Genomic DNA, 26,454 nt, shown 5'->3' on the forward strand with positions numbered 1-26,454 from the left:
ATCTTTTCTGATTTATGAATTTATTTCAAAGGAAACATCTTACATGGAGATATGAAATGAAATCCCAGTTTATTAAATACTTATCAAGTTATCTTTAATAGCAGAATGATATGTGGGTGAAAATGTTCCAGAAATTCTAGAACTTATGTAGGTGTAACCTCACAGGGTGGTTGTGGGATTAAAAGAGATAATATGTGTGAGAGCTGATGCCGCTTCACACATATCAGGGATTATATGTTCCTGCCAAGTTGTTCAGTTAATGGGGTATGATTTTTCAGTTGAAATATATAATAATTTCAGTAATGTGTTTTTTTCCATTTACGCTTGCTCTTTAATAGAAAAGGGCTTAAACACATTGGTTTTAAGTTTCTTTGTTATTCCTTTCTTTCAGTCTCTCTTTTAAGAGCATCCAGGGTCTGTAAATACAATGTAAGTGAATCAGAAGAATTGATGCTTAAAGGAATCTATTACTAAGTCTTTCTTAAATTATTTTTAACAACTTGAATGATCTTTTCTAAATTTTTTCTTTTCTAAGTTGGAAAATAGGTAAATAATAGAAGATCTATCTCTACACTGATTCCCGAGAACAACACTGCCAATTATTCTGAAGTTCTCTTTCTTCCCATCTCACTTAGCAGTATGTATCAGGGTGCCTGAACCTGATGTTGTTGGCTTGAGGCACAGAGGTAATTTGGACTGACAGAGGTAATTTGGACTTCTGTTTTCTGAACATTTTGTTTTGGGGAGCTGCCGGGAATTAGTGGGGAAGAGAGAGGTCATCTCTGAAGGCAGATCTTAGCAATTTAGTTTTGAGGACAGAGCTATTTCACCTAAGGGGACAAAATATAGGGTAGATCCATTGAATTTTAGAACTGGAAAGGGACCCTAAAGACCTTCAGGTCCAAGCTTTTCATTTTATATGAAGCCTCTTTTCACATGCCACAGAAGTGGTAACAGGTTTGCATTTCTGCAGCTCCATTCCTGCTTGTCTACTGTTTGAAACATCCTCTCTCCCCCACAGTTCTTCCCAACTAGTTTATAAAAGAACTCGGATACCAACCACAGACTTTTACCAGTTGTCTAACTTGTGTTTTACAAACTCATTTTCTCACCTACACAACCTGGCATCTGCTGTTTTCCTCCTTTATTGCTCCCAAGACCACTCTCAAAGAGCTAGAAAGCAGTGGTTCTGCCCCTGTAGGCTTAGATTTGTATTCAGTGAACATGGAATCAGTGTGGGACAATGTATTTCTAGCTCATTTAGTCCTTTTTCTAATTCTGTGAATGATGGATTGTATTTCCATTTCTGAAATTAGGAAATGGAGGCATTGAATCTAGTAAGTGGCAAAGCTGAGACTTAAATTTAGGTCTGTCAGGTTATGGCTGCCCCTCGGGGAAAGGGGGACCTGTTTTATTGAGATGTGAGCTGTGCTTTTCTTTGCATCATTGATGCTGACTTAGCTGTTCTAGCTACTCTTGAGTTCCCTCCTTATTTCCAGTCTTTCCTTTTTAGTGGGTGGGCGTCTGCTTTTTAATCATACAGGAAGGATCTTGCCTCACTGTGTTAAGTATAGTTTTCTGGGAGAATAGTTGATTATTTTTTGAGATAATTAGAAAATCTATTATCAGTGTATGTCAAAATGGATTTTAGTCTTACTGCTTAAGATATATGGTTCAGGGAAATGGAAGACTGAATGGTATAGTCTTTTCTCCATCCATGTAAACTGGCTGGAGAAAGCAGAGTTATTCTCAGTGTGGAGTTTGTGGGAACTCCAGTGTTGCCTATGTTCCCAAACGGCCAAATGAGACCTCATCCAGGAAAAAAGCCCATGTTGTAGCAATGTAATGGATTTGAGAAGGCAAACAAGAGACCCTGTTAAGAAATGGGTCTTATTTATATACTTTTCAGACACCCATCTAGCAACCTAGAGGAAACAGACCCTTCCAGTCCTGGTCTGTCTCTCCTTTCTCAAAAAGGTGGTGTTTGTGAATTTCAGTCTGCCACCAGAGGGTAGCAAGAGAACAGATGAATGTGTCCTCTAACTGATTTCTGGAATAAGATAGATAGATAGATAGATAGATAGATAGATAGATAGATAGATATTTTGAAATATAAGTAAATGTAAATATATAGTTATACTTTATAGATTTTACTGTATAGATTTATATTTTATACATTTGTATTTTAGAATGTATCTATATCTACCTACCTATACACACACACACACACACTTTGGTGGGGGGGGGGTGTTGGTGTGTGTAAAGAGAGAGAATCTAATTAAGCCAAGACTCTACTTCTTCACATTTAATTTCTGAAATGATAAGGTTAAGCTAAAAGTTATTGAAAATAACATTTTTATTATCTGTACATGTAAGGATATTTTCATTAGTCTGTACATGTAAATCTAATATGTATTTAGCTTGGAATTTGGCAAACATTCTCAATTGAATCTGGAGAAAAAATATCTTTAAGTATGAATATTAAGATCAAAATGTAACCTGGAGAAAAATTATCTTTGAGCAGAGAATTACTAAGATTGGGAGATTTCAGATATATTTATTAGTTACAATGAATCTTTGAAAACGTAGCTTCAAATTTTCCACCTTGGCTAAGTGGAGATCTTCACACATTCTTCAAATGCCCAGTTATTTATAGCTTTGAAGTGAAGTCAGGCCCTGTTTGAGGTGAATAAGCATGTCCAAACCCAATGAGATAGGATGATAAATGTAGGATGTAGTTGTGAGCTGAGGTTTGCCCCAATGTTCAGAGAGCAGAAAAGATTCCCCTTTTGATTCTGGTCATCCTAAGCATTATGCCAGTGATTCAGAATGAGGTGAAAATACCACTCCTTCCCTTTTTCTGTCTCTAGCTGGGGCTGTAATAATAATTATCACAGTAAAAATGATAGCATTTTTTGGCAGCTTGCTATGTGTCAGACATGGTGCTATACATTTGACACAAAGCATCTCCTCGATTTCTCACAACTTTATGTAGTATTTACTTACAGGTAAACTGAGGTCTACAGAGGTTAGGTTTGTATGGACTATACAAATCAAATATCTGTTTTTATTTTCTTTTTGGAGGCTTCTAGTGTGTGTGGGTGGCAGAGAATATAGAATCAGAGATTTTTGAGAATTTGAAAATATCTCCAAGGTCATATTGTCCATTCCCCTCAATGGCCAGGGATTTTCTTGTATCATATTATTTTTTCCTTTGCTGTTCTCCTTTGAGTGGCCTGAGGTCTCAGGTTGGAACACCAGAGTCTAGATAATACAGTAAGACTGAGGCCAGTGTGCCAGAGGGCCAAATAGGTGTACTTTGGCAGCTAGACTTAAAGCAGACTGAGCTTCAGCAGTCTGGTGATAGGCCAATTCCTATTTGAGAGAACAGGAATCAATGGAGGAGCAATGAGAGATCGGGCGAACTTTTTCTTTGCTCTGAGATTTGGAGACTGAAAGCTGGATCATTGCTACTTTCTTAGATTAAGACTTCTTACCAAGAACTCTGAAAATGTCCAGGCCACCTCTGTAAGCTCTTCAGATATTCTTAGAGGTGAGAATAATGGAAAGAATGGAAAAATAGCTTTAAACTAGACAGCCCAGAGATTACATCTCAACTTTATCCTTTACTAGCTGGGTGGTCATCTAAACAAGCCAGTTTACCCCCCTGAGCCTTGTTTCCCTCATTTTAAAAAAATGATACTAATAATTAGACCTACTTCATAGAGTTGCTGGGAGGAGTCAATGAGATAAATGTTTCAAGTACTTTGTACATAGTACATTGGCCACTAACTTTTAGTACTTGCCCATGCCCTATACCACTACCCCTTTGCTGTATTGACAGGAGATGAGCTCTATCTTTATGGTGGCATTCCCTCCTAATACTTTTATTCATACCTTGGTATCTACTAAGTCTTTGTAGTCAAAAGGGGCTTTTCTTAGAAGCCCTTACACCATTCTTTATGGTTATTAAATGATAGAGAAACTCTTTGATTTCCCAACCTAAAAGCATCTTAAGTTGATCTAAAAAGAAACTGCACTTGGAATCTGCCATGTCATTCTTAGTAGAAAACTAACAATCCATGCTGAGTAGACAGAGATATCCTTAATAGGATCTGATTTTATCTTCTCTCTCTCCCTTGGTATTTTTTTCCTGAGACAACTGGGAAGGGGAATGGACAGACAATTAGAACACGGATTACAGACTGGTTAGATACAATCAGTGGAAGTCTACAGCTATTTCCTGCAGTAGGTACTGTTTATTAGGGGAAATGACACCTGATTGGGCATTAGAACTCTTGGATTCTAGTCTCAGTTCTGCCATCTACTAGCTTTGGGGCCTTGGGCAAGTCACATCCCCCTCTTTGGACATCGATTTTCCCATAAGTATATTGGATGAGTAGGACTAGACAGGATTCTAGAATGTTACATCTAAAAAGGCCTTAAAGGCGATGTGTTTCTGAGACCAAAGACAGCCTTAGTGACAGCCCTTTCATAAAAAGCTGGCTCTTGGTAACAACAGACGTGATACTTTCAAAGTTCTCTACATACTCTAAGCAAACTCGGTGGCACACTTGATGTTTAATGTGGTCTGTGCCAAATGCTAAGAGCTCATTATTTTTGACCCTGTTGCCACCTTTGTTTCTAGTGTCGTGAAGAGTATGGTTTTTGCTAATACAGCCAGAACCCAGAAAGCTCAACATAGCCTTAGCCAGAGTGTAAATGGAGACTCAACTGGAAAGCTGGGATTCATCAGGGCCAAGTCTTGTAGCTTTGATTTATAGAAAGGCAAAATGTTTTTTTGTACAATCTGATATTTGCAGCCTTGAAGCGACATCTGGAAAGAATCTGGATAGTTGTTCATTTCTGCCAAGATTTCCAAGGGTTAGAATGAGTCTGGATCTCTTGGCCTTTGGCAATTGGAAATGACCATCTTATATTAAATTTCTTTTCTCTTTCACACCTAAAGACATGATGGAGAAGAATCCGTAAGGGGGTTAATATGTGACCAAACTCAGGCAAGCAGTTTGTTAACCCTCTTCCCAATGGAGGTGATTGCTTGCCTGGCAGTGTCTCAAAGCCCAGCAAATTATCCAGATTGAGTTCCCAGAAGTCTTCAGGAGAGGGATTCCAGGAGTTGGGCTCCTTCCTGACTATAACCCAAAACAACAGCCAAGGCCCATCAGAACAAAATAATATTCCTCAGATATTGAGTTCTCTTAGACCAGGCCTTTAGAATGGCACTTAGTGCCAACCATATGCCCAGAAAACAAATAAGCACTGGTTTGCCCCCAGACTCTACTTTGGCCACCTTCTGGGATTTTTTTCTGAAGTCACTATCAAAGACCATGAAACCCTAATTGTTCTTAACCAGTCCACAGAAAGCCAAATCAATCTGTCCTTTTTCTGGAGTTTTGGAGGGTGGGAAAATAAGTTCTGCCTGATACTGTTTCTACCCAAGGAATTATTTTTAAACTTAAAATGTTTCCTTCTATGGTTTATAGTGGAAAGAGTGTTAGCCTTGAAGTCAGACACTTCTGGGTTCCTATCATAGCCCTGCTTCTTACTATCAGGTGGCCTTGGACAATGCACATTCTTTATTCCCAGCCAAGCCTTTGGCCTCACATCCTCTTTCTAGTCTTCTCCCCAGTGACTTGATCTAGTCTGTCTATGAGTTAGGAATTCCTACTTAATTTTTCAGCTACAGAAGAACCACTACAGTGTCCAGAGGAGGAAAAATGAAGGCCTATACCCTGTCAAGTTCTAGTGATAATTTTTCTCAACTTTCCATTCATTCAGCTTTTTAATTATTCTTTCCTCCCTTAATCCTGTGGAAAGGGGTAGGAAGAGGGATTTATTTTGTGGTTACCCTAATGCATTGGTTGATCAATCATGTCCTTCAAGCCCAAGTTGTCTTTGCAGAGAAAGGAATTTGTGTTCAGAGAAAGGAATTTATAAACAATCAATAAATGAGTTAATATACATACAACACTTAGACATGTGCCTGACATGTAGTAAACATTGTAGAAGAGTTGACCATTAAAACTAACTCTGACCTATGGCTTGAACTTGGAAAAAGTTTGTTCCATCAAAGCCATTTTAGTCAGTCTTCTGGGTCAGCAGCTAGTACCACCATTTCCACCTTCTCCTATTACTGTTGTCACCACCTTTTCACGATGATTGCATGAGATGCATAGGAACTGGTTTTGCATCCTGTGTCACCTGGTATTTGACCCTTTAGAAAATCCCCATATACTATGAGTTTCCTATTCCTTTAGGATTTGTTCATTTGTTTGTTTGTTTGTTTTGAGACAGAGTCTCTGCTTCTGCCACCCAGTTTGGAGTGCAGTGGCGTGATCTAAACTCACTGCAGTCTCCACCTCCCAGGGTTTAAGCGATTCTCCTGCCTCAGCCTCCCAAGTAGCCAGGATTATGGGTGTGCACCACCACTCCCAGCTAATTTTTGTATTTTTGGTAGAGACGGGGTTTCACCGTGTTGGTCAGGCTTGTCTTGAACTCCTGACCTCATGTAATCCTCCTGCCTCAGCCTCCCAAAGTGCTGGGGTTACAGGCATGAGCCACCACGCCTGTTCTTATTTCTGCTATTTTAAAAGGGTAGGTTGTTATTCTGTTCTCAGAACCTGCTTAGAATAAGTCCTTTCATGGATACACAAGAAGCCACTGGGGCATTAGGTAGAGCTTGCTGGGTTTCTTTCCTTGGACCTATTCTAACTCCTTTGTCAGCTCTGAAAGTTTTCTCATTAATATTGGACTGCCAACAGTGAGTTAAGAGATCTTGGGCCCATATTTTCTTTCCTTCCTCCTTTCTTAATAGAAACTGTGGAGTTTTCCCCAAGTTGCCCTTCCTAATTCCACTAGTTATATCTGTAGTTTACAGTCCTGTTTTTAAGGTACCAATGTCACCCCTTCATTCAATAAATACTTACTAAATGCTTACTATGGACAGGCGAAGTTCTAGGTTCTGGGGATACAAACAAAACAAAGGCCAATTCTTGTGGGTCTTCATGTTCTGCTGGTTATAAACAATACATCATGTGGTGGCAAGTGCTCTGAAGAAAAAGTAAAGCAAGGTAGTGGGTTGTTCCTTTATGGAAGATGGTCAGACAAGGCTTCTGTTAATGTGTTATTTAGGCAGAGAACTGAATAAAGTAAGGGTACAAGGTATGGTAGATATCACTGGGAAGAGCAATTCTATGAATAGGGAAAACCTAGTACAAAGGCCCAAGGCAGCAATGTGCTTGGCATGTTGAACAGCAAAGAAACCAGAGTGACTTGGAGCAAGGATGACAATCTGCTCCATTTGTCTTCCCAAAGGGAATAGCAGTAACACACAGGTTAATGCTCATTGTTAAAAAAGAGTTTTGAAGTGAGGCCTTTGGAGGGCCACAGACCAGAAAAAGAGGTAAGTGGATTCTTCTTACTACAGCAATTGCCAATATTTCCACATTAAAGCTTGGCTCGAATGTTTGCATCTGTAGGCCAGCTTTGGGAAGGATGTTGCAATCCATGATGACTGTAGGGGTTATTCAGGCCACATTTTAATTTTAGAGAAGACACACAACAGGAAGTTTCCCCTTTGCTTTTCTAGACTTTTCTCACTTAAAGAGAGTGTGGTTTTAAGCCTACCAAGCACCTTCTCTGAGTTCTGCCTACTGTCACACTGGAAAAACTGCTCTCAAACAGCTCCTTACCAATGAGTCTTTCAGTATACTTTCAGGAGACAGGCCATGTGGACAACACCCTATCCAAGTGGAATTGTCAGCTCTCCTTATAAATCCTAGAAGTCATTGAGCCCATATCTATCTTGAAGCCTGGGTAGCTTCTTGAAGAAGAGAAACCTGTGAGGAAGGTTTTTTTTTTCAATGAGAAGTGAATAATTTTTATAACTGGAGCAGGGAAATAAGATCATTTAATCTGACAGAGAGCTTGAAGAGCCATTAAGTTCATATCACCTGATTTGCATAGCATATAACTGCTTCACTCCCTATTGCTTCAGTCTGAAAATTTTTCTGTTCCTCTCTCCCTTTCTCTATCAATCTCCTTTCCCTCTCCCTGTCCCCCTCTTTCTCTCTCTCTCCCTCCCTTCCTCCCACTCCCCTCTCTCCCTCCCCTCTCCCCACTTCTTTGTGTGTCTTGCGTTTTCTCTGTCTTTAAGGAAACATAGGTTTAAGTTCTTTTTAAGGTTCATAATAATTGCAATAACTACCACTTATTGAGTGCTCAGTATGTTCCAGGCTAGGTTCTTTACATCAGGTATACCTTGCTTTATTGTGCTTTACTTTATTGCCCTTTGCAAATACTGCATTTTTAAAAACAATTTGAATGTTGGTGGCAGTCCTATTTCGAGCAAGTCTGTCAGAGCCATTTGTCCAACAACATGGGCTCACTTCTTGTCTCTGTGTCACATTAGGATAATTCTTGCAGTATTTCAAACATTTTTTTCCTTCTTACATCTGTTATGGTGATACGCAGTCAGTGATCTTTGATGTTACTATGTAATTGTTTTGTGGCTCCATGAACTACACCCAGACAAGATAGCAAACTTAATGAATAAATGTTGTATGTTCTGACTGCTCTGCCGACCAGCCGCTCCTCATCCCTCTCCCTCTCATGCTTCCCTATTTCCTGAGACACAACAATATTGGAATTAGGCCAATTAAAAACCCAACAAAGGCCTCTAAGTATGCAAGTGAAAGTAGGAGTTGCATGTCTCTCATGTTAACTCAAAAGCTAGAAATGATTAAGCTTAGTGAGGAAGGCATGTTGAAAGCTGAGATAGGCTGAAAGCTAGGCCTCTTGTGCCAAACAGTTAGCTAAGTTGTAAATACAAAGGAAAAATTCTTGAAGAAAATTAAAAGTGCTACTCCAGTGAACACACAAATGATAAGAAACCAAAATAGCTTTATTGCTCATAGGGAGACACTTTTAGTGGTCTGGGTAGAAAATCAAACCAGCCACAACATTCCCTTAAGCCAAAGCCTAATCCACAGGAAGGCTGTAACTCTTCAATTCTGTGAAGGCTGAGGAAGTAAGGAAGCTGCAAAAGAAAAGTTTGAGACTAGCAGAGGTTGGTTCATGACGTTTAAGGAAATAAACCAGTTCCATGACATAAAAGTGCAAGGTGAAGCGACAAGTGCTGATGTAAAAGCTGTACCAAGTTATCCAGAAAATGCAGCTAAGATCATTGATGAAGGTGGCAACACTAAAAAACACATTTTCAATGTACATGAAATAGCCTTCTATTGGAAGAAGATGCTATGTAGAACTTTCATAGCTGCAACGAAGTCAATGCCTGGGTTCAAAGTTACACAGGACTCTTTTCATTAAGGGCTAATGCAGCTGATGAAGCCAAGGCCAATTGACCATTCTGTAAATCCTAGGGCCCTTAAGGATTATGCAAAATCTACTCTGCCCATGCTCCATATATGGAACAACAAAGCCTGAATGACAATACATCTGTCTACAGCATGTTTTACTGAATATTTTAAGCCCACTCTTGAGACCTACTGCTCAAAAGAAAAACTCTCCTTCAAAATATCACTGCCCACTAACAATGTACTAATCACCCAGCAGCTCTGATGGAGATGTGCAAGGAGATTAATGAATGTTGTTTCCATGCCTACTGATACAACATCCATTCTGCAGCCCATGAATCAAGGAATAAATTCAACTTTCAAGTCCTATTATTTAAGAAATAGATTTCATCAAGCTTTAGATCCCATAGATGGTGATACCTCTGATGAATCTGGGCAAAGTAAATTTAAAACTTTCTGGAAAGCATTCACCAGTCTAGATGTCATTAAAAATATTAATAATTTATGAGAGGAGGTCAGAATATCAACAAAGTAACAGAGGTTTGAAAAAGTTAATTTCAACCCTCATGGCTGACTTTGAGGGGCTTAAGCCTTCAATGGAGGAAGTAACTGTAGATGTGGTAGAAATAGCAAGAGAACTAGAATTAGAAGCGGAGCCTGGAGACGTGACTGAATTGCTGCCATCTCAGAATAAAAGTTCAATGGATGAGAAGCTGCTTTTTATGGATGAGCAAAGAAAATGCTTTCTTGAAGTGGAATCTACTCCTGGTGAAGATGCTGTGAACGTTGTGGAAATGATAACCAAGGATTTAGAATATTGCATAAACTTGGTTTACTAAAGCAGTGGCAGAGTTTGAGAGGAGCGACTCCAATTTTGAAAGAAGTTCTGAGAGTAAAATGCTATCAAACAGTATGGCATGCTACAGAGAAACTTTTTGTGAAATGAAGAGTCAATTGATGCAGCTAACTTCATTGTTGTCTTCTTTTAAGAAATTGCCATAGCCACTCTAGCCTTCAGTAAGCACCATCCTGGTCAATCAGCAGTCATCAACATAGAGGCAAGACCCTCCACCAGCAAAAAAGGGTATGATTTGCTGAAGGCTCAGATGATTGTCAGCATTTTTTAGCAATAAATTATTTTAATGAAGGGATGTATTTTTAGGAATCATGCTATTGCACACTTACTAGACTACAGTATAGTATAAGCACCGTGAAACCAGAAAAATTGTGTGGCTCAGTTTACTGTGATACATGTTTTATTCTGGTGGTCTGGAGCCAAATCCACACTATCTCCTAGGTATGCCTGTATGTTACCTTATTCAACCATCACAACAACCCTATGAGGTAGATGGTATCACTATTCTCATTTTGCAGCTGACATTTGCAAAATGCAAACTGAGCTTCAAGTTTTAGATTCATATAGTTTAAATTTCTTGCCCCTGGTTACATAGCAAAGCTCCAACACAACTAACTCTGACTCTGTCCTGACTCTGACCTCTATTTTGTACTCTGTCTTCCCAATTATAGTTGGTGAAGGAATAAATGAAAAAAAAAGTTCTATTATTTAATATGCTCTAAAGGGCCTGGTAGCCAAAATTCATCCATTCATTTTAAAAACTGTCATTGAGCTGCTTTATCTTGCCTCATGCCCTACTCAGCCCTAGCCTCTAGAGATGAATCAGGGAAAAAATCTCTGCTGTCAGAAAAGTTATGGGACTGGGGGGTATCTGGAACCAACTAACACTCAGGATGCAGTGTAATAAAGACTGTGGTGAAGATGTGCCTTGGATGCTGTGGGAGCCCGTGGAAAGGGAACTTACCTCTCTATTGGGAATCAAAGAAGTCTCCATACAGTGGGTAATGCATGATGTGAGTCCTGAAAGTCAGAAGAGTAGATTAATTAAGGTATAGGCTAACCTTCTGTAAGAAAAGTCCTCCTGTAACAGAGGAATGCAAATTATTTGGCTGAAATATGATGGAGAGGGGTACATTTTTCTCTCACATGAAAGTTTAGCAGTTAATAGTCCAAGATCAATGGCATACTTTTGCCATCCTCACCACTTGGCTTCAGTTTCTTGATCCTAGATAGCTATTCCATTTGCCCCCATTTACTAGCCAGAGAGAAAGGGAAAAAAGACAGAATGTAATACAGACAGCTTCTTCATAAAAGCATGACCCAGAGACTTTCATGCATTAGTTCTACTTGTATTCTGTTATCTAAAACTTAATCACATGTCCTTACCTAGCTGCAAGGGAGACTAAGAAAGGTAGGCATGGGTGCCCAGCTACCATTCAGTGACTTCCATTAGTAAAAGTAAGAAGGGGAAGGTGGACACCAGTAAGCAATTAGCAGTCTCTGCCATAAAGGGTAAGAGTGAAAGTGTTCTGTGTATAGATCGCTCTGGATACATACAGGAATGAGACACCAGAGGAATTAAGTTCTATTTAAAAAAAAAAAAAACAGAACTAAATAACTAAGAGACTAAAGAACTTTAATAATTCAGCATGGCTGTAGTGGAGGGTGAATGTAGGGGAATAGTGGAAGATGGGGCTGGAGATTTCAGGCTCTGGCCAGATTATTGAGTACCTTGTGTGCTAACTAAGGAATTTGGCCTTTGTCCCGAAGACAGTGAAGAGTCATTGAAATATTTTAAGCAGTGGAGTAACACAATTAGATTAGAGTTGAGAAAGATCACTCTATCTGCACTCAGGTAGACAGATTAAAGGCAGGAGTGACTACAGACAGAAGGGACGAGTAGGAGACTACTGTAGTCATAGAGAGACATCATGAGACTCAACCGAGTCAGTGGTAGTGAGCAGAGGGGATAGATTAGAGAGACATTAAGGAAGTATAATTGATAGAACTTGGTGACTAAATGGATGTGGGATGTGAGAGAGGGGGGAGGGTTTTAAGATAATAATGTCCAGATTTCTGGCTTGGACACTGGCATTGTTTTAGGTAATACAAAATTTTAAGGGGCGAATGTGTTTAATTCTAGAAGTGTTGAATTTGAGATACCTCTGGGATATCCAGAAAGCAACATTGTGCAGTCAGTTAGATATATTGGTATAGAAACCTGTAGAGAAACTTGGTAGTGCAAGCCATGTGAGTGGATGACATGGTTGAGAAAGCGAATGAGTGCATACAAGTGAGATCATTAGAAGGCTGAAGACACAATCCTGGAGAACATCAAATTTCAGAGCCAGTGAAAGAGACAACAGTGTTCAGAGAAGCAGAAAGGTAGAGAGAGGAATTTTAAGAAATGGATTGGTTAAATGTGTTAAATGTTGGAGCACAGTCAAAATAAAAATGGAAAAGTACCTGTTGGAGTTGACAATTAGCAGGCCAGTGGTGATCATTGTAAAAATAGTTACAGAGGAGTGATGTGGGCAGAGACAAGGTTGAGGATCAACTGGAGGATGAAGAAATGGAGACTTAACTGTCTGGAAAGTGTAGAAGAAAATGAGTGTGATGGCAGTGGGGAGTAGTTGGGTTCAGACAGGAGAGACTTAAGTTCATTTAAACGCTTTTGAGAAACAGTATTGTAAGAAAGGAATTGAATGATGGAGGAAGGTCCCTGAGAAACAGGAAGAGATGAGATGGGATCCAGAGCATAGGTAGAGGCATTCTCCTTAGAAAGTGAGGAGGAGATAAAGTAAGTTTATAAGTGTGGATGTCAATGAGTTTGTCAGTATAGGGATAGAAAGTTGAAGTTGTTTACTTATTTATTTATTTATTTATTTATTTAGAGACAGTCTTGCTGTGTTGTCCAGGATGGAGTGCAGTGGTGCAATCTTGGCTCACTGCACCCTCCACCTTCTGAGTTTAAGCAATTCTCCTGCCTCAGCCTCCTGAGTAGCTGGGATTACAGGCATGCTCCACCACAACTGACTAATTTTTGTGCTTTTAGTAGAGCTAGGGTTTCACCATGTTGGCCAGGCTTGTCTTGAACTCCTGGCCTCAAGGGATCCGCCTGCCTCAGCCTCCCAAAGTGCTGGGATTACAGACATGAGCCACCGCACCCAGTCGAAGTTTACTTCTAATGACCTCCCTTTTCTCTAAAGTATGAGGTGATTACGAATGCCTCAGCAAGGATGTCTTCTAACTGAGCAAGGGGAAATAATATATGATGCATTTATCTCCATTAAGAACACTCACTTGAGTTCAATCAGAAGAGACTGTTGGATGGACAAATGAATGGATGAATGCCTATAAACATAATAAACATGTATTCTGTTTTCTGTTTTCAAAATGTGTTTTAGAAATTCAGTTCAGATTTAAATGTTCTTGAATCCCATCTGCATTAAGTAAATATATTCTCATTTATTACTCCTCTTCATTATTCTAGACCAACATTTTTCAGCCTTGGTATTATTTTGACATTTTGGGTCAATAATTCTTGTTGTGGGGACTGCCCTGGGTGTTGTTGGATGTTTAGCAGGATTCCTTGCCTCTCCCCACTAGATGCCAACCCCCCTTCAACAGTTGTGACAATAAATACTTCCACAGATGTCATGAAATGTCCCCTGGGAAATAGAATTGCCCCCAGTTAAGAGGTTCTGTTCCAAACCAAATGGAAGGGCACTAGAGGGAGAGAGAGAGAGAGAAGGGGGGTTTCAGCTAGACAAATACTCATGTACATTTATCAGTTGATCATGACAACTATACTCATAGACATGATCTTCTTTTGGCAAATTAGACAACTGAGGCTCAGAGAGGTTAAATGACTTACCTAACATGACAGAGGCCATAAGTGATAGAGCTGAGTTTTGAACTCATGTATGTTAGATCCCTACAATTTAGGTTCTTTCTTAAACAACAATAAAAAATATTTTAGAGGGATGTCCTTGTTTTCATTTTTATTATGTTTTAAAAAATCAAACTAAACTTAAAATTCAGCACAAAAATTTAAATAACATAGAAGTGTGTAGACTAAAACAGGAATGTATCTTTTGACATTCCTCTGTAATCCTATTCACTTTCCTAGAGGTTATGATTGTGATTGTTAACAATTTATTGTGTGTGCTTCTAGACCCTTTTCTTTGCAATTATAAATGACAAAGGACAGTACATTCATAAACACACAAAGCTATTTTTGAATAATGACACCATACTATATATACTATTTCATAAACTACTTTAAAATATTTAATCTTTCCACCTCAGTTCTTACAAATCTACATCACTGCCTTTTAACAGTTGTGTAATATTCCTCAGTGGGTGAACCACAATTTATGTAACTTTCCCATGTTAATAGGTATTTATGTAGTTTTGTTGTTGTTGTTGTTGTTGTTTTAATGGTACATAGCACTTGCATAGATATCAGTGAGTGTATGTGTCAGGATTTCTGCTCAATAGGGGTTCGAAAAGTAGGGAGATCAGAGTGCATACCTATTTAAAATCATGATTGCTACTACCAGATTGACCCCCAATATGGCTAAACCAAATCACCCTCCCAATAACAGCTTATAAAGGTGACTGTTTTTACCCACTTCTTTGTTAGTTTAGGACAATATAGATTTTTCTTAATTTATCAGTCTAATAGGCAAAATGTGATATCTTGTTTGAATTGTAGTTTTATAATTATTAGTGAAGTTGATTTTTATGTTCACAAGCTATTTCATTTTCTTTTCCTTCGTATGTCCTTTTCAATGGCTTGTCGCTTCAAAATCCTCCCCTCTCCAACCCACTCCTACACTATACTCTTCACCTAAGGCAGCCACTAATCAGTTCTGTCAGTATAATTTGTGTTTTCTAAAGTTTTGTATAAATGGAATAATGCAGTATATACTTTTTTTTTTGGTCTGCCTTTTTTGATTCAGCATAATTATTCTGAGATTAATTTAAGTTGTTATAATGAGTCAATAGTTCATTCCTTTTTATTACTGAGTAGTATTCCATCATATATACCAAAATTTGGTTGTCTATTTACTAGTTAATGGACATTTGGGTTGTTTCCAGTTTGGATCTGCTGCAAACATTTGTGTACAGTCTGTATGACTTATGTTTTCTTTTTTCTTGAGTAAACATGACGGAGTAGAAATGACTGAGTCACATAGTAATTATACATTTAATTGTTAAAGAAAATGTAAAATGTCTTTCTTAAGTAATTGTATCATCGTACTTTCTGAAAGAGACTGTAAAACTCATGTTCATAATTCTGTAAATGTTTGGTGGAATCCTCCAGTTAAACTATCTGGGTCTAGAGATTTCTTCTTTGGAAGTTTTAAAACTATGAATTAAAAATTTTTAATGGTTATAGGACTATTCAGATGATCTATTTCATTGGGTGGTTGTTTTTTTTAAATTCACTATGACATTGTCTGATTTTACATTCCCATCAGCAATGAAAGTTCCAGTTCCTCCATATTCTTTTCAACATGTGGTATGGTCAGTCTTTAAAAAATTTCAACCATTCTAATAGGTGTTCAGTGGTATCGCATTATGGTTTTAACATGCATTTCCCTATTGACCTAATGATGTTGAACATTTTTTTATGTTTGCCATTTGTATGTTTTCTTTGGTAAAGTGTCTATTCAAATATTTTGCTTATTCTTTAAAAACTGATTTACTTGTTTTCCTATTATTGAGTTATTGAGTTTTGGGAGTTCTTTATATATATATATATATATATATATATGTATAATACAAGGTCTTTATCACACATATGATATACAAATATTTTAACTCAGGCTGTGGTTTTTCTTTTCATTCTTAACAGCATCTTTTAGAAAATCATAAGTTTTTAAATTTGATGTTCAGTTTATTGATTTCTTTCTTTTATGAATCATTGTATCTAAGAAATCTTTGCCTAACCTAAGATTACAAAGATTTTTCTCCTCGGAATTTTATAGTTTCAGCTTTTAAATTTGATTATAGCCCATTTTGAGTTAGTTTTCTTCTGTGGTATGAGATGTGAAGTTCCTTTTTTGCCTATGTATATCACATTGTTCCAGTACCATTGCTGTCCTTTCTCCACTGAATTGCCTTTGTAAAATAAATAAATAAATTTATCTGTATAGGTGTGGGTCTATTTCTGGGCTTTCTATTATGTTCCATTGATCTACTCACCTATCTTGACACCAGTGCCACACTGTCTTAATTGCTGTAGCTTTATAATACGACTTGAAGTCAGGTAATGTTAGCCTTCCAAGTTGGTTTTTCTTTTTCAAGATTGTTTTGACTATTCTAGGTTCTTTGCATGTCCTTATGCAATTTTAAATCAGCTTGTCAATGTCTACATACAAGCTTACTGGTATTTGGGTTGTGTTCAATCTGTAGATCAATTTTGTAAGAATTTACATCTTAACACTATTGAGTCTTTATACCTGCAAACAAAATATATCTCTGTTTATCTAGATTTTCTTAATATTTCTCAGCAATATTTTGAATACTTCAGTGTACAAAATCTTCTCTCTGGCACTTTGCCTTGCAAATTCTCACTTTCTTGCCTTTCCCATACTCCCAACTCAATCTTCTCAACATAGGGATACTACTGGGTTCCACCTGGGTTCCCCTTCCTGCACTGAGTCCTGCAAAACTCTAAGCTGGGACACTCATAAGGCTAACCTCATTTGCTTTTTTCTGTCTCTCAGCATTCACTGTCCTTCACTGCTGGATTTCCAATGCCTTTAAAACTACTGTTGCATGTATTTTTCCTAGTTTAGTTTAGTTTAGTTTTGTTTTGTTTTTACTTGTTTCAGGCTAAATGAGTAAAACTAGTTTCGGTGCCCTATCTTGGCCGGAATAAGAAGTAGCTGTTTGTAGTAGTATTTTAGTAGTAGTAGTTAGTAGCGGTTAATAGTAGTAGTATTTTCAGATGACAGTTTGGCCTTTTACATTAGAATTGCAAATGTATTTGTTTTTTGACTCAGCAATTCCAGTCCCTCTTCTAGGTGGTAGAGATAGAGCAGTGAACATGACAGACATGCTTCTATGTTGTGTAAAATCTAGCTTGGAGACAAACAGCAAACAAAACCAATAAGTAAAACAGGTTCTATGTTAGAAAGTGATAGGAAATGCTGAAGAGAAAAAAAATTAAACATGGAAGGAAGATAGGAATGGTTGGGTAGAGGGAGGCATGTCAATGTTTTAAATATATTGACCCAGAAGGGCTTACTGAACAGAATATGTTTGATTAGAATCCTAGAAGAATGGATATCTGGAGGAAGATCAGTCTGGGTAGAATAAACAGTCAGTGCAACAGCCTCATGTATTTGACAAATAGCAAGAAATATTTGTAACAACTACTATAGTGTTTGAGCTCACAAAATGGTAGCTCTTTAGACTATTATTACTAATGATGGTGGAATTAGGAATATGACCTAGAACTGTATGGCCTCAACATTCATCTTCTTGCTGTTCAGTTACATTTTGTCTTCCTTACAATCATGAGGCATATACTCATGGCTTGTAATTGTTCATACATTGTTTCTTATCATTGTCCTGCTTTTACACAGGCTTGCCTTGTGTTCTCAATCATGTTATTTCCATGCCTATGTAGTCTGTGTTGACCCTTGCCTGATGGGATATTGGGCTATGACATTTCTCTTTACACTAATCATTGGGGGTGATTTTGTTAGTCTCACTGGCTAGACAGTGGTCCCCTTTCTCCATCACATGTGTTTCATCTCACAGTGTATGCACTTGGGCTAAAAGGTTGGTCTCCATGGAGACCGGAAAATCCTTAGGTACACATGAGACATTATATAAAAATTCTAATCACAGCTCCTTCTGCATGCCTTCAGCACTTCCTATAGCATCCAAAGCACTGTGTTGGTGCTTTTTAATTTTATTTTACTTTCTATTGAATAGGTAATGTACCATGGCATGAAATTATAAAAGAACAATGTGACATAGAAGGGAAAACACAGTTGTTCTCCCTCTATTCCCCAGCCAGTCATTAGTCCTACCTTGAGACAAACAATGTAATCAGATTCTTTGGTATCCCTTCAGAACTATTGAAAGCATATGGGCATGTAATTGTGTTTAGTCTCCTTCCATGTCCCACCCCCACCCATAGAAGGTACCTTGACAGCTCCTTTCATTCCTTTCTTATCACACCCTGTGAAGTAGGGTTTGCTGTCCCTATGTTACGGATGAGAAAGCTGAGGCTCGGAGAATTGAGGTGACTTGCCTAAGGTCCCCCAGGAAGGAAATGGAAAATCCAGGACTACTGCCACCTTTTATATGCATTTTTTCTTCCAAACTGAGAAGTGCTAGGTTCTGTGCCTTGAGCATGGTAGGAGATACCTAAACACTTACTGGTTACTAGAGTGATTAAGAAAATCTCTGATTCTTTGAATCATATTAGTATTCATGTTACAAACTCTAGATAAAAGGCCAGCAAGCATCAACTGGTGGGTAGCATTCAGAAGACAAAAACTTGATCCAGTTATTCTCTAGATATCTTCCTTCTTTCTCCACAGATCTATTTAGGTCCACCTGAGGAAAGCGCTGCACCGCCAGTGCCTCCGCCTCGGGTGACAGCAAGAAGGCACAAACCAATCACGATTTCAAAGCGCTTGCTGCGAGAAAGGACGGTTTTCTATACTTCTTCCCTGGATGAAAGCGAAGGTCAGTACTGAGGTTTACCCTTAGCTTCTGAATGGTGATTAGAGACAGAGAGGATATTGAAGGGCAGAAGTGGTGGCATGACCATTTTTCTCTCTATAAAAGTAGATCTTTCCTGGCTCCTGAGCTTAAAAGCAGCCAGTGTTTGTAGTTTGTGCTCAGAGAGGGGATTAAGCCTTTGACAGTAGATAGGATGGTGATGAGCTTATAAAGGAAGTTACCATGTGGAGGATCCCTATAAGGCCAGTGCAGGATCCAAGGTGTTCTTAGATTTATGCCCCTAATATATTGAAATGGGTGAGCAAGGTGAATGTGAAATTTTAAATTCAAATATAGCAAACATGGATTGGATAACTACTATGTGCCAGGTACTGTGCTGGGTGAAATTAAGATACATTGCTTGCCCTCACAGAAGAAGTGAAGACATAGATAAGTGAAAAAATAAATGCCTTCAGTGGAATAATTGCTAGTGTGGAGAATACACCCATTCTAAATGTACCTCTGCCCTCCTACTCCACTAAGACCATTTTTGTCAGGTTTGCCAGTAATCTCCATGAGGCCAAACCAAATAGCTACAACATTGTTCTCATCATACTCAGTTTGTGTGTAGCATCTGACACAGTTGACTAACTCCTCCTTCTTGAAACACTTTATTCTCTTGGCTTTCAGGACACCAGATTTTCCTTTAATCTCACCAGATAATCCATCTCAGTCTTCTCTCCTGTTTTTTCTTCTCTTCCCAACTTTACATGTTAGAAGGTCCCAGAGCTTTTTTCTTAGTCCTGTTCTCTGATCATGTTCTTTTCCTGTATGATCTCATTAAGTTTCATGGTTTTACATATCATTTAAATGCTAAAGATGATTTTCAAATTTATCTAAGATTGATATCCTGCCTCTTTTGTCATATCAAAATTCCTGCTCAACAGTTCTCCTTGGATGACTCATGGGCATCTCAGTTTACACTGTGGAAAACATAACTTGATGCCCAACTCTTTCTTAACCTATTCCTACTCTGGTCTCCCCCATCTAAGTAACTGGCAGCAGCAGTCATCCAGTTGTTAAGGTCAAGAACTTTGGAATCATCCTTGGTTACTCCTTTCCCCTTTTCCTTCATATTGAATCCATTAGCAATTCTTGTCAGCTCTACATGCACATTATATGCTAACTTCTACTACTGCCCACTGCTTCTGTCACTGTGAGCCACTATTATCTCTTACCTGGTACCATTGCTTGCCTTCTTCCTTGCCTATAATTCATTCTCCCTGGCAACCAGTAACATGTACATCCTTTAAAATATGGAAATCAGGATTCTGCAAGCTTCCCAAGCACACATCAGCAGCTGGCTCCCTTGCTGTCTGAAACGTGGACCTCTCTCCATTTCCAAAATGTTGCTTTCTAACAAGCTGACACTGGACAAGCTGGACGTGAAAGGGACGCGGGTCATTATGAGAGTCGACTTCAATTTCCTATGTAGAACAACCAGATAACAAACAACCAGAGGATTAAGGCTGCTGTCTTAAGCATCAAATTCTGCTTGGACAATGGAGCCAAGTCAGTAGTCCTTACGAGTCACCTAGGCCGGCCTGATGGTGTCCCTGTGCCTGACAAGTACTCCTTAGAGCCAGTTGCTGTAGAACTCAAATCTCTGCTGGGAAAGGATGTTCTGTTGTTGAAGGACTGTGTAGGCCCAGAAGTGGAGAAAGCCTGTGCAAACCCAGCTGCTGGGTCTGTCATCCTGCTGGAGAACCTCCGCTTTCATGTGGAAGAAGAAGGGAAGGGAAAACTCTGGGAACAAGGTTAAAGTGAGTCAGCCAAAATAGAAGCTTTCCGAGCTTCACTTTCCAAGCTAGGGGATGTGTATGTCAATTATGCTTTTATCACTGCTCACAGAGCCCACAGCTCTATGGTAGGAGTCAATCTGCCTCAGAAGGCTGGTGGTTTTTTGATAAAGAAAAAACTACTTTGCCAAGGTCTTGAAGAGCCCATAGTGACCCTTCCTGGCCATCGTGGGTGGAGCTAATGTTGCAGACAAGATCCACCTGATCAGTAATATGCTGGACAAAGTCAATGAGATGATTATTGGTGGTGGAATGGCTTTTACCTTCCTTAAGGTGCTCAACAACATGGAGATTGGCACTTCTCTGTTTGATGAAGAGGGAGCTAAGATTGTCAAAGACCTAATGTCCCAAGCTGAGAAGAATGGTGTGAAGATTACCTTGCCTGTTGACTTTGTCACTACTGACAAGTTTGATGAGAATGCCAAGACTGGCCAAGCCACTGTGGCTTCTGGCATACCTGCTGGCTGGATGGGCTTGGATTGTGGTCCTGAAAGCAGCAAGAAGTATGCTGAGACTGTTACTCGGGCTAAGCAGACTGAGCGAGGGGGGAGGTATTTGAATGGGAAGCTTTTGCCCGGGGAACCAAAGCCCTCATGGATGAGGTGGTGAAAGCCACTTCTAGGGGCTGCATTAGCATCATAGGTGGTGGAGACACTGCCACTTGCTGTGCCAAATGGAACACAAAGGATAAAATCAGGCATGTGAGCACTAGGGGTGGTGCCAGTTTAGAGCTCCTGGAAGGTAAAGTCCTTCCTGGGGTGGATGCTCTGGGCAATATTTAGTACTTTCCTGCCTTTTAGTTCTTGTGCACAGCCCCTATGTCAACTTAGCATTTTCTGCATCTCCACTTGGCATTAGCTAAAACCTTCCGTGTCAAGGTTCAGCTGGTGGCCAAGAGATGCAGTGCCCAGGAACCCTTAAACAGTTGCACAGCATCTCAGCTCATCTTTACTGTACCCTGGATTTGCCTACATTCTTCAAGATCCCATTTGAATTTCTTAGTGACTAAACATTGTGCGTTCTAGAGTACATATATTTATATTTTGCCTGTTAAAAAAAGTGAGCTGTGTTAGCTTAGTTCTCTTTTGATGTAGGTTATTATGATTAGCTTTGTCACTGTTTCACTACTCAGCATGGAAACAAGATGAAATTCCATTTGTAGGTAGGGAGACAAAATTGATGATCCATTAAATAAACAATAAAAGTGTCCACTGAAACCATGAAAAAAATGGAAATCAGATCACATCATTCCCTCTGTGCCAAATTTTCAGTAACCTCCCTTCATATCTAGAATAAAATTTGCATTTTATTCTTCATTATATGACTGTTGCTGATTTCTCTGACCTTCATTTCTGAACTTTGCTCTCTCACTGTCTCTTTTGCTCTCTACTCTAATCTCATTGTTCTTGCAGGTCCTTACTTGTGTCAAACTTACCTAAGAGCCTTTGCATTTGCTACTCTCTTGGCCCTAAACATTCTTCCTCCAGAACTTCACAAGGCTCACTCTTTCATTCAGATGTCTGCTAAATGCCATCTTCTCATAGAGATCTTTTCTTAACATTCTACTTAAATAGTTCTTTCTCCTCCTCCAATCACTCCCTATCCCTTTATATGGCTTTATGCAACTCATATCCCCTGCTACTGTTTGTTCATGTGTTTATTATCTCTCTTTCCCGTTAGAATGTAAAATCTATTTGATTACCAGGCCCTAGAACAACTCCTGGTATACGTATCATGTATTCAGTAAATATTCTGAGAACGAATGAGTGGATGTATAAGGAATGATGAAGAGATTATCACTTAAGGGATCAACTCTTTCATAGAGGAGGTGAGCTGGCATTCAGGAGAAAGTAGAAGGGAACATTCAATGCCTGTCTGTTGTTCCATAGTCTCATTTTTACAGAATGGGTTTGTTTATTTACAGTCTCCTCCAATATAAACTCTAGGACACTTGTGTATATGCCAGAGGACACTTGTTTTTTCGTACTGTATCTAAAGCATGAGCACAGTGCCAGGCATATAGTAAGTTCTTAATAAATGAGTACAAAAAATGAATGAACTGGTGTCAGTAGACAGAAGGTCTAATTTAATCTTGGCTACTAGCCTGCTGAATAACTTGAGCTAGTCACTTCCCCTCTCTGGACCTCAGTTTGTCCCTCTGTGGTGATGAGGGCTTTGGGCCAGAAGATCTCCAATGAAGTTATCCAGTCTAGACATTTGTTTTTTATTTTTAACTTTTTAAAAAACTGAGCTATAATTCACATACCATAAAATCCACCATTTTAAAGCATACAGTTTAATGGTTTTTTAGTATATTTTGTGCAACTATCTTATTCTAGAACATATTCATCATCCCAGAAACCCAATACTTTTAAATTTACTTCTCCCCCAACCTCTGACAGTTGCTGATCTACTTTCTGCTTCTACGGATTTGCCTATTCTGAACATTTCATAGAAATGTAACTATAGAATATGTGGACATTTTTGGATGGCATCTTACTCTTAGCATAATATTTTCAAGATTCATCCACATTGTAGAATGTATCAGTACTTCATTCTTTCTTTCTTATGGACAAATAATATTCCTTTGTATATATGTAGCACATTTTATCCATTGATCAGTTGATGGACACATGGATTGTATTCATTTTGTGGTTATTATAAATAATGCCACTGTGAACATTAATGCACAGGATTTTGTGTGGATGTCTGTTTTTAATTATCTTGGGTATATACCTAGGACTGGAATTGTAGGTTATATGGTCAGTCTATATTAAAACTTTTGAAGAATTGCCAGCCTGTTTTCCAAAGCAGTTGTACTTTTTTTTTTTTTTCCTTGAGATGAAGTCTTGCACTGTCACCTGGGCAGGAGTGCAATGGTGTGATCTCAGCTCACTGCAACCTCCGCCTGCCAGGTTCATGTGATTCTCCTGCTTCAGCCTCCTGAGCAGCTGGGATTACAGGTGCACACCACCACACCCAGCTAATTTTTTATATTTTTAGTAGAGACAGGGTTTCACTACCTGTCTTGGCCAGACTGGTCTCAAACTCCTGACGTCATGATCCGCCCACCTTGGCCTCCCAAAGTGCTGGGATTACAGGTGTGCGCCACCACACCAGGCCACAGCTGCACCATTTTACTTTCCCACCGGCAATGAATGAAGGCTCCAATTTCACCACATCCTCGCCAATACTTTGTATAGTCTGTCTTATTTATTCTAGCCATTCTCTGTGAGTGTGAATCCATCATCTCATTTAATGTTCAACACTCCCATGAGAGGTAGGTATGCTGAACTCTGTTTTATAGTGAAGGCACTGGAAGCTCAAAGATGATGAGTAGTTTTCCCAACTAACACAGCTACTAAATGACAGAACAATTTGCACTCATCTATCTTATCCTGAAGCTTATTTATTTACTATAATATCACACTTCCTATAACCTGTGTGAACACTGTTCTGAGAAGGAACCAATCCTACTCACCAGTAGCATCTCATTATCTTACTCTGAAATTTGTTATCCCTTTTGTATATAGTATGTCAGTGACTCCTTTCACCCTCTCATGGACTCCATCACACCTCCATAACTAAGCCCTGGTTATTCCACTTCTTTAACCTCTTGAATCCGCCTCTCTTTTCTGATGCAGCTCTAGTTTGGATCCTTCTCATCAGCAGTCCCCTAGCTGGTCTTTCTGCCACCAGTCTTTCTGGTCCAACCTATTTTTTATTGGAACAAGCCTACTTTTCATAATGAACCCAAAGGGATGTTTAAAAATGCATATTTGATAATGCCACTTCTCCCCACCCCCAGCCATCTGCCCCTCAAAATCATTGTCTTCTGTGACTCAAAGGCAGAGTTTGTATTCCTGAGCATGGCATTCATGGACTTCATAATATAGACCCAACTTATTTCAACAACCTCACTTCCAGCTACCCACACTTTTTCATCTATAATTGGTCCCTATGCTCAAGCCAAACCAAACTTTTCATTATATTTTCTTAGGCAAAGCATGGTCTTTCATTCCTCCAAGTTGTTTTTTGTTTGAATGCCCTTTCTACTTTGCTTTACCTTTTGTAATTCTTCAAGGCCCAGCTCAAAAGTTACCTCTTTTATAAAGACCCTCTCTAATCCTTGCAGTCAGTATTAGTACTGTCTTACTCCTAGCACTTATTTGCACGAATCTAAATGTATTATAATAATTGATCTATTTCTATTACAGTACTAGTGTGTATCCTCTCAAAGCTTCTCCCCACCTCTTACCCACCCATAGAAGAGAGGCTTCCACTGTAAGGGTTGGCCCCATACCTATTTATGAGGCCTCACTCTCTGATCCTGATTCACTCGCAGTTCTTCATAGTCCCTGAGGCTTGTTTGTGTGTTTTCCTGTAGAAATGGATGGCTGGTTAGGGAAAGGGGATGGCACCGAACTTTTATTACCTGACAGAGCAATGAACTGTCTCTTCGGAAAGAGTAAATAGACTCTGGAAACAGACTTCAAGATTTGAAACTTGGCGTTTCCACTTAGTAGCTTTGTGACATGGAGACTTCGGGTGCCTTAGATTTCTTATCTGTAAAATGGGGCTAATAACAATGTACTACTTTATAGAGCTGCTTTGAGGATTATATGAGATAATCCAGGTAAAGCATTTAGAACAGGGCCTGCCATGGTATAAGTGTTCAAGTAATGGTATATGTTATCTTTATCAGTATTATTCTCGTTATTACTATCATTGTCACTATTATCATTATTTTTATTCACCATACCCCAGAACCTGGAAATAGTTTCCCTGCTGAAAGGCCTAGCTCCGAAGTCATCATGGCTTCTATCATTACATTTCCTATTTTCCCTAGCAAGCAGAAGATACTTTCCTGAGTGGAAGGTAGCAGCCTCTCTGAGGCTGTGTATGTGGATCCTCTTTATGAAAACTGACCCTCTTGAGATGGTGATGATACTCTATGGCCTGTAGGGCACAGGCAACCTTTATTGTCTTCCCTAAGGGAGAGCAAAGATGGAGTCACTTGGCCAGAAGAAAGTATTCAGATAGGAACATGCAGCTGAGATGTTGGGCTAAAGCATGTGAGGGAAAGAATTTATGTCACCATGCACTTTATTGTTTGGAGAGAGTAGATGTGCTTGAGTTACTCCTGAGTGCTATATGTTTAAAGATGGCCTCTGCCGCAAGGCACGTCCTGGAAGCCAGAGCCTCTAGTTACTTGGCACTCTTGTGCTCATGTTCATGCCATTATTTGTGAGCCTTTGGTAGTTTTTTTTGTTTGATGGCCTCTGTCTGGCTGCACTTGTGCTAGGGTTAATAAATAAAGGGCTATGTGTCTACTTTGGGACAAAATTAGGGGGACTGCAGGGGAACTCCCCTTGGTTCCGGCCCCTTTGGCAGTGGCATCAGTGGTGGCAGATTCCCAAGGAGAACAAAACTGTCTAGGGAACAAAAACCTTTGCAGCAAGACTTCCCCCATGGAAACTCTTGCCTCACTGCCCACCCACCACATAATAGTGTAAGTAATAACCACCAATTAATGAGTGTCTGTTATGTGCCAGGCACTGAAATAAGTATACCATCTCCTGGAATCCTCACCACAACCTCATGAGACCGGTATTCTTTATTATTCCCATTTTACTGAGGAGAAAATTTGAGGTACAGAGAGAATAGGGAACTTGTACAAGGTCTCACAGTTGGTAAGAAGCAGAAC

General features: G+C 39.2%; 1 protein-coding gene and 1 pseudogene across 4 annotated transcripts in view; both read left to right on the plus strand.

Moving 5' to 3' along the window:
* The window catches only part of OPHN1 (oligophrenin 1), a 374,614-nt gene that overhangs the window by 325,938 nt on the left and 22,222 nt on the right, over positions 1-26,454 (plus strand). For all 4 annotated transcript variants that reach the window (XM_073013604.1, XM_073013605.1, XM_073013603.1 and 1 more), the window contains exon 20: positions 18,765-18,912. In XM_073013604.1, the coding sequence (XP_072869705.1) occupies positions 18,765-18,912 (148 nt within the window). The remainder of the gene's footprint in view (positions 1-18,764; positions 18,913-26,454) is intronic.
* LOC103232107 (phosphoglycerate kinase 1-like) lies at positions 20,295-21,976 on the plus strand (annotated as a pseudogene).

The sequence above is a fragment of the Chlorocebus sabaeus genome, chromosome X, assembly GCF_047675955.1.
Source record: "Chlorocebus sabaeus isolate Y175 chromosome X, mChlSab1.0.hap1, whole genome shotgun sequence".
Classification (NCBI taxonomy): Eukaryota; Metazoa; Chordata; class Mammalia; order Primates; family Cercopithecidae; genus Chlorocebus; species Chlorocebus sabaeus.